Raw genomic sequence first — 8,687 nt, 5'->3', positions numbered from 1 at the left:
GATGGGGCCCTGTGATTGGCAGTCTCCAATGCTCCATCGGAAGGAGCTCCCCACAAAGGCAATACTGTTCATGGAAGGGAAGGGAGGTGGACACTCAGAAAACCAGAATTCTCTGCCCTGCCCCACCAGTGGTCTTCATCAGTTATCACGGTCTTTCCAGACCCATCTGTACTTTCTGCTGGAAGCTTGAATGGGCTTCAGTTTGCATGGTTCAGACCAGAGTATTTCCAGGAGAATGATGACATCACAGAACAGGGGTTCCAGAAGGCAGGCTGGCCTAGCACTCTCACCTTCTTTAGAACATGGGGACCTGTGAACTAGGAGGGGTTAGGGTATAGCTCATGTGGAAGAGACTCTGTGCTACTGACTCCGGAGGAAAGCCCTGGCCTGTCTGGGACCTGGGGTCGGAGAAGACTAGGAGACAGGTAAGCTTTGGAAGGGGAGGTGGGAATGCACCTGCCAGAAGTACTTCATTCCCCTACAGAAACCCCAAGAGGGGGCTTCATGGGCAGAGATAGAGCTCCCTGCTTCCCAAGGCTCCGTGACTCCTGTCTCTGAAGGAACCTTCAGAGTCAGGGTAGAGAAGGGTTGCATGCGACATACTTATACCAAACAATTCTTTGTGGTTTTTCTGAAATTCTAATGTAACTGGACATCCTGTCATTTTATTTGCCAAATCTGGCAACTCTAGGGTGCGAGAGAGAAGCAAAAGAGTGTTCACAAGCTCAGACTAGTATGGAGGGGTTTCAGAAGACACCTGTGAGGTGACAAGGCCGTCAGAGTCGCCATGTTGTCCATGAAGAAGTTGCCTGACTCTGAAGCCCATGGATGGAGGGATGCAGGCCTTTGCCCTTTAGAACATATACTTAGTTTAAGGGGAAAGATACACACACACGCACACTTAGTGAGAGAAATAGCCCCATTCTTTGCTTTCACTGCATTGACAGTTTTGAAGACTAGAGGCCAGTTATTTTATAGATTTTCTGTCAGTTTGGCTTTATCCAATGTTTCCTTGGGATTAAATGCAACTTATGCATCCCTGGCCAGTATACTACCAAAGCCCCATATGTCATTCTTAGGGCATCACTTCTGGAAGCACATCATCTTTCTCTGTCTTTTATTGGTGCTATTAATTTTGATTGCAAGTTCCAAAAACTGTCTGGTTTCTTTGCTGCATAGTTGCTGTTTTTTTCCCATGCAACTAATAGAAGACCTGGGGGAAGACCCTCTAAGAGCTTGTGTATATCATTTCTTCATCAAGCTTCCCACCATGTCAGATTTCACATCTGTTGATGATTCCTGCTCAGACCAATCTCTGATGGTTGAAGAATGGTGATTTTCCAACTTCATGACTGCCTCCTCATTGATCATTCACCCTTTTATTGTCAGCTCTCCCCATCCCCATTATGTGTCTATTCATTACTATTAAGGACTCTTGGGTTCCTATCTCATTCAATAGATTATAATCTGTTACCGTCATTTATTTTGATGGTCAAATTGTCCCAGACTACCATAGAAACCATTGTGCATTATTCTGGACACACGACACCAAAAGCACAAGCAACAAAAGAAAAGAAATAGATAAATCAGTCTTCATTAAAATGTAACTCTTTTGTTTCAAAGAACCCCATCAAGAAAGTGAAAGGGAGCCCACAGAATGTGAGAAAATATTTGCAAATACATATCTGGCAAAGAATTTTTACAACTCAATAATAAAAGGCAAATAACTAAAAAATGGGCAAAGGGTCTGAATACTAGATATTTTCCCAAAGATCAACAAATAGCCAAAGATTGCATGAAAGATCATTAACCACCAGGGAAATGCAAATCAAAACCAGGATGTGATACCACTTCACACCAATTAGGTTATCTTTGGTGAGAAAATATTGGTGAGAATGTGGAAAAATTTGAACCTTCCTACACTGACACTGCTGAGGGCACAGCCAAAATTTCTGGCAGTTCCTCCAAAGTTTAAGATTTATTTATTTATTGGGGTAGGGGAGGGAGAGAGAGAATCTCAAGGAGATTCCTGACTGAGCCCCGAGCCCAACCCTGGACTCTATCCCATGACCCTGAGATCATGACCTGAGCCAAAATCAAGAGTCAGATGCTCAACTGACTGACCCACCCAGGCCCTCCAGTTCCTCCAAAGTTTAAACTTTAAGTTATTTGTATGACTCAGCTATTCTGCTCCTAAGTATATGCCTAAAGAAATGAAAACTTTTGTCCAGGGGCACCTGGGTGGCTCAGTGGGTTAAGCCTCCGTCTTTGGCACAGGTCATGGTCTCAGGGTCCTGGGATCGAGCCCTGCATCCAGCTCTCTGCTCAGCAGGGATCCTGCTTCCCCTCTCCCTCTGCCTACTTGTGATTTCTGTCTGTCAAATAAATAAATAAAATCTTAAAAAAAAAAGAGAGAAAACATTTGCCCACACAAAAACTTGTATGTCAATGTTCATAGCACCATCGTTCATAATAGCCCCAAACTAAAAACAACCCAAATGTTTATAAAATGATAAGTATAGAAATAGATTGTGGTCTATCCATACAATGGAATATTATTCAACCATAATGAGATCCTGATACCTGCTGCTTCGTGAATAAATCTTGAAAACATTGTTAAGTGAAAGAAGCCAGACACAAGGCCATATAGTGTATGACTCTACTTATGTGCAATGTCCTGAAGAGGCTAATCTAGAGAGATAGAAAGTAGATTTAAGGTAGCCAGAGGCAGGAGGGAAGTGGACGAGGAAGTGACTGCTAACAAGTATGGGATTTCTTCTTGGGTTGATGAAAATGTTTTAAAACTGGCTGAGTTGATAGTTATACAGCTCTGCAAACACTAGAGAACTACTGGACTGTACCCTTGAAATGAAGTGATGGTATGACACAGTGAATTATATATCATGAATTTTATCTCAATAAAGCTGTTACCAAAAATAATGTTCCAGATTTGGCCAGTGGGTGCCCCTTGGAGCTGACTCTCCTGTCCATTTGACATGCTCCAGTCCATATTTTGAGCACTTCCTTACTTTCTAGCACTAGAGAATCTGGACTTACCTCATACCCTTTCCTACTCCAGCCTAGGAAGCAACTCTTTCCCCAGAAGTCCTGCTTCCTGTTTGGGGGAAATGCAAAACCAAGATCATATTTCCTTTAATCATCGTGACAAGTCTATTGAGTAGGTATTAGTGTATCCTCATTTTACAAAGGAGGCCCAGAGAGGCCCAAGTAAATTGTTCAGGGTCACACAGCAGCCCTGTGTTTGAAAGCAGGCAATGCGAATCCAGAGCCCTTGCTCCTTACTCCTCCCCCAGCACACAGTGTGAAAGTGAAGGTTATTTCTGCAGCGAGGTCACTTTTACTTGCTTTATGATATGCACCTTTGAGTGGAAATGAAAGTGCAGAACCCATAAACAGCTTCCTAGGAATTGCACAAGGCAGGGTATGCCCTTGGGCAAAGTCATGTGTCGTGTATGTGGGGGTGTAGGGCTGGCGGGAGTTCAGCACCCACTGTCCTAGACCTTCCTCTGCAAACATGTTCTCAAATCCACACACACAGAATTAATCTCCTTTGCCACCCTCACTCCCCACTCCGTACCAAAATACTGCCCACAGCTGGGTTTCCATTATGAGTGAGAATAGCTAAAAGGGGTGAAGGTCTATAGATGAAAGGCGATCAGCCTTGGTTTTTCGATGTTGACACCAGGCAACGGGGATGTGAAGATTCATGATACTATTCTCTCTTATTTTGTAAATATTTAAAGGTTTCTATAGTAAACAAGTATACAATAATAAAGAAGAGGAAAGAGAAATAGCCAGGTGGGGAGCCGTGTGTGAGCGAGGACATATGGCTGCCCTCTGCAGATTCCTCAGCGGCTCAGAGAAGACCAGCAGCACATCGGTGAGATCCTCAGAACAGTGGGCCCTCAACTGTACCTTCTCCCCTCCGAAGATGACAGGGACACTACTCATGTCCTTGGTCAGCTGCCTCATTGCTATCAGTCAGGCCAGCCTCATCAATCGCTGTGACTTGGCTAGAGTGCTGCGCAAGGAGGACTTGGATGGGTTTGAGGGCTACTCCCTGAATGACTGTGAGTGCCCCCCCACCAACTTCCATTTCTCCTCTCCTGGTCACACCCTAGGTGGCCACCTTTCTCTCTGTCATTCATCTTTCAAAGCCAAGTTCCATCCCTGAGGAGCCCTTGCCAACATTCCATATTTGTTCCATAATTATTAACCGAGCACTTGTTATGTACCAGGAACTATATTGGGTGCTGGGGATGTCCCTCACTGGGCTTTGCCCAGTTCCTGGCACACAGTAGGTAATCAATAAGTGCAGGAAGCATGGGTGGACAGATAGGTGATGAGTGGTTATACTGAGGGGCAGGTGGGTCGGACGAAGGGTGAGGGGAGAAGCTAATGGGTATTTCTAGCCTACTTGCCCTATCCAGCCTCTTAGGCCTTGCTCCTTTCTTCTGCTTCCTGATCTCCCTCTCTCCTCTATCTCCCTCCTGCCTCAGCTCGGCACCCTCTAAGAACCCTCTTCTCCCTGTTCAAAGGGCTGTGTCTGGCTTTTGTGGAAAGCAACTTCAACATATCAAAGGTAAATGAAAACGCAGATGGCAGCTTTGACTATGGAATCTTCCAGATCAACAGCCATTACTGGTGCAACGATTACCGGAGTCATTCGGAAAACATTTGCCACGAGGACTGTCAAGGTCTGGCCAGGGCCCCAGGGTGGGAGAGGTGAGAGAGACGACCAGGCTCTACTCACAGGACTTCTCCTTCCATTCAAAGCCTGGCCATGTCCCCAGAGGGATGGTCCAAAGAGTCTAGTCCAGGAATGCCTTTGCTGAGCAGAGGATTTCACTAGTGGCTGTAGTGCTCACCCCGTTAGGGATTCCTCCATGTGCAGGATCCAGAGAAGCTCTGCATCACCAACATTTCTCTTGGGTGTGTTATATGCTCTGCACTTTACCTGCAGAGCCCATTTCACCCAGATTTTCATGCAATGGAAATTATCTTTTTTTTTAATTTTTTATTTTTTATTAACATATAATGTATTATTAGCTGCAGGAGTACAGGTCTGTGAATCGCCAGGTTTACACACTTCACAACACTCACCATAGCACATACCTTCTCCAATGTCCATAACCCAACCACCCTCTCTCTACCCACCTCCCCCCAGCAACCCTCAGTTTGTTTTGTGAGATTAAGAGTCTGTTATGGTTTGTCTCCCTCCTGCTCCCATCTTGTTTCATTTATTCCTTTCCTACACCCCAAACCCCACATGTTGCCTCTCAACTTCCTCATATCAGGGAGATCACACGATAATTTTCTTTCTGATTGACTTATTTCGCTCAACATAATACCCTCTAGTTCCATCCACATCGTCACAAATAGCAAGATTTCATTTCTTTTGATGGCTGCATAGTATTCCATTGTATATATACCACATCTTCTCTATCCATTCATCTGTTGATGGAAATCTAGGTTCTTTCCATAGTTTGGCTACTGTGGACATTGCTGCTATAAACATTCAGGTGCATGTGTCCCTTTGGATCACTACATTTGTATCTTTAGGGTAAATACTCAGTAGTGCAATTACTGGGTCATAGGGTAGCTCTATTTTCAACTTTTTGAGGAATCTCCATGCTGTTTCAGTGGAAATTATCTTGATGCCCACCTTACAGATGAGCCAACTGAGGCTCACAGAACCAGTGCTGAATGCCAGGTTACTGGCCCTGAAGGCTCAGCTCTAACCATCAAGTACTAACTTTGGCTAACGGTCTGATTAAAGACCAAGTACAAACTCCCCTCATCAGAGCCACTCCAGGAGGGGCCATACATGACTTGGACCTTCTCTCTCTCTTTCACAGTCTGATTAAGATTCCTAGACTCTCTACCTGAAGAGCCTCCCTCATCAGGCAAATTTACCTTGGTCTCTGTGCTGCCTGTTTTGACATTTCCTTTCCCCTGAAACCCTCAAACATGGGTGAACCGTCATCTACCTTGGTTGGGAAGTATGGTGGTAAACAGTCATCCTGCCCCTCCTGCCCCCACCTCTGACACCCCGACTGCTATTATAGGGATGTCTGAATGGGGCTCTCGGAGGGATGCCTTGCCTAATCTGGAAATACTCAGCTCCTGGGTGCCCCATGCCAGCACAAGGACAGCCCATGTCTGCCTCAGTCTTTGGGACTGTACTTTGTGTTCTCACGGGTAATCTCTCTCTCTCTCTCTCTCTTTCAGACCTACTGAGCCCCAATCTTCTCTCAACCATCAGCTGTGCGAAAAAGATTGTGTCTGGAGCAGGGGGGATGAAGAACTGGTGAGGAGGACACTGTGGGACTAAGTTAGTGGGCAGAGCCCCCAGGAAGGATGTGGTGACAGAGAAAGGCATAGTAGGCAAGGACTAGACCCTTTCATAGTCTAGAAAGATGTAGAAGAGCGGCAGGGCTTGCGACTCTGACTTACGAGACCTGGGATTTGGGTCTTTCTCAGATGTTATATTTAAACTGAGGGGGAGCCTGGGTGGCTCAGTTGGTTAAGCGTCTGACTCTTGATTTCGGCTCAGGTCATGATCTCAGTGTCATGGGATCGAGCCCTATGACAGGCTACCCACTCAGTGGGGAGTCTGCTTGGGATTCTCCTTCCCTATAATTCTGCCCCTCTCCCCACTTGTTCTTTCTCTCTCTCAAAAATAAATAAATCTTCTAAATAAAACAAAAATAATCCTCTTTTGGATGCAGTAACAAAGCAGCTTGAATTAGCTGAGAGAGAGGTATCCTGAGGGGACAAGTTGTGTCACTGAGCTTACACAGGTGCAACCTGTGGAGAGGACCTCAGGAAGAGAGTGGAAGCAGAGCTGGAAACTGTCAGCCAGCTTTTCCTGCAAGTTTCTACTTCCTGGTGCATTTGCCTCCCTTCTTTCTTTGTAGAGCCGCATTCTCTGCTTCACCTTCCACAAGACAGATCAAGGCTGCCCCAAGTTGATGGGCTAATGTCCTAAGCAGCCACAGAGACAGCGTAATAAGCTCAGTCCCAGTTCAAGGGCTCAAGATAAAGAATCTGATTGGTTCAGCTTGGACCAATGCCCCTGCTTAGTTCAATCAGCTGGAGGCCTGGGAGCAATTAAGTCATACCATCATTAGGGAGAAAGGCCCTTCTCCCTAACTGGCAGCAACATTTTCTTTTTAAAAAAAGATTTTATTTATTTATTTGAGAGAGAGAGAGCGCGCAAATGCACGGGGAGGGAGGGAGGGAGAAGCAGACTCCCGGCCAAGCAAGGTGTCCAATGTGGGACTCTGCAGGACTCGATCCCAGGACCCCAACATCATGACCTGAGCCAAAGGCAGATGCTGAACCAGTGGAGCCACTCAAGTGCCTGTGGCAGCAACATTTTCTGTAAAAGTTGTGTAGCTCCTCAGCTGAGCAGATACCCCCAAAACTGTCAGCTTACCAGTGGTGGACATTGGGATGGTTACTTCACTCGTCTGAGCTTCAAACTGGATATGTACAGGATAAAAATGGTTGCCTCTCCGGGCCTCTGTGAGGATGGAGGGAGTCCCATGCCTTGCCTACTCTAGAAATACCATGCAGAAAGGACACGGATGACTATTAAGGCTGACCCTTTCTGGAGGGAGAGTCAATGGTTGTGCCTGAGATTAATTGATTGATTGATTGATTATTTACCTGTTCATTTATTTAGTAACTTTCAGCCCCATAAAATGATGCTCTCCCACTTCAGAGGGAGGTAAGGATTTGAAAATTTGGAAGCATACTGAATGGGAGTAGAGGACAAACACCAGGGATAAGGGAAACTTAAAAGAAGAACCAGAGGGGCCACAGCGGGACAGACCAGAAAGCTAGGAATGAAGGGGGGTTGGGTTCTGAGCACTGCTCTGCCTGAGAGACTTACTAAAAGTTGGGCCATGTATGTGGAGAGGGAGCTTACTAAGTAGTAAGCAAGAACCAATCTTTCTTCTCTCCACAGGGTAGCATGGAGGTTGCACTGTGCAGGCCGTCCACTCTCCTACTGGATGACAGGATGTTTCTTGGGATGAGACGGGGGGCAAGGCTACTATGGAGTCATTCCAGAGCCCCTCTTCTCACTCGGGAATTCTTCACTTCTTCCTCTTGTCTCCACCTCACGTTGTTTTCTTTCATTCCCATTTACAAATAAAAATGACCAGAGCCCCAGGAATAAATAGTTTTTTTCCGGGTTCCTCCTTGTACCCATCTGGGCCCAGGCATCTTGTTCCTGACTGTCATTTGCAAACCCAGAGGACCACAATGAAGAAATTGTTATATTTTGGGGATTATTAAAGCATTCCTTGTGCAAAGAATGTGTTAATTTATTCATTTTTAATTCCAGATATTTTTGAGTACATAATCTAGTAGGAGAGGGGTAGGTACTAGGAGAAGGAAAATAAATCATAACTATTGTTCCTGAGGTGTTCATAATCTACCCACAGATGTACACAAATAATGGGTACAATGAGTGAGTGGATATATACAACGAATACAGTGGATAATAAAATGGGTAATAAAATCTACAATTTTTGGTTTTAAAGAGTATCAGGATCCCAGGTATTCCTCCAAAGCCAACTATTTTAAAAGTAAAAGAGAAAGTTCAGAAGTAGGTCATGGGTGGAGCTAAGGGTCTTATAGATTGAGGTGGAGAA

The 8,687-nt window shown here is 45.3% G+C and overlaps 1 protein-coding gene across 2 annotated transcripts; it reads left to right on the top strand.

Annotated features, from left to right (window-relative positions):
- Window positions 1–283: 283 nt before the first annotated feature.
- LYZL6 (lysozyme like 6) lies at window positions 284–8,339 on the top strand. Of its 2 annotated transcripts, none has more exons than XM_032322021.1 (5): window positions 284–425; window positions 3,865–4,091; window positions 4,560–4,718; window positions 6,253–6,331; window positions 7,997–8,339. In XM_032322021.1, exons 2-5 carry the CDS (start codon window positions 3,953–3,955, stop codon window positions 8,064–8,066), a joined length of 447 nt encoding a protein of 148 aa, XP_032177912.1. In that variant the 5' UTR covers window positions 284–425; window positions 3,865–3,952; the 3' UTR covers window positions 8,067–8,339. The 2 variants fall into 2 exon arrangements, with proteins under 2 accessions (XP_032177912.1, XP_032177910.1); XM_032322019.1 differs by having other exon boundaries at window positions 3,765–4,091.
- The last annotated feature ends 348 nt before the right edge of the window (window positions 8,340–8,687 follow it).

This window comes from Mustela erminea, chromosome 18 (assembly GCF_009829155.1).
Source record: "Mustela erminea isolate mMusErm1 chromosome 18, mMusErm1.Pri, whole genome shotgun sequence".
NCBI classification, from domain to species: domain Eukaryota; kingdom Metazoa; phylum Chordata; class Mammalia; order Carnivora; family Mustelidae; genus Mustela; species Mustela erminea.
This window is presented reverse-complemented; position numbering and strand designations above follow the sequence as displayed.

Bases quoted from the DNA above. Each gene is read 5' to 3' on its own strand.
- LYZL6 (XM_032322019.1), top strand. From the start codon at position 3,848: ATGGCTGCCCTCTGCAGATTCCTCAGCGGCTCAGAGAAGACCAGCAGC. The intron at 4,092-4,559 runs GTGAGTGCCCCC...CCCTGTTCAAAG, and splicing joins GGGCTACTCCCTGAATGACT to GGCTGTGTCTGGCTTTTGTG. The intron at 4,719-6,252 runs GTCTGGCCAGGG...TCTCTCTTTCAG, and splicing joins TTGCCACGAGGACTGTCAAG to ACCTACTGAGCCCCAATCTT.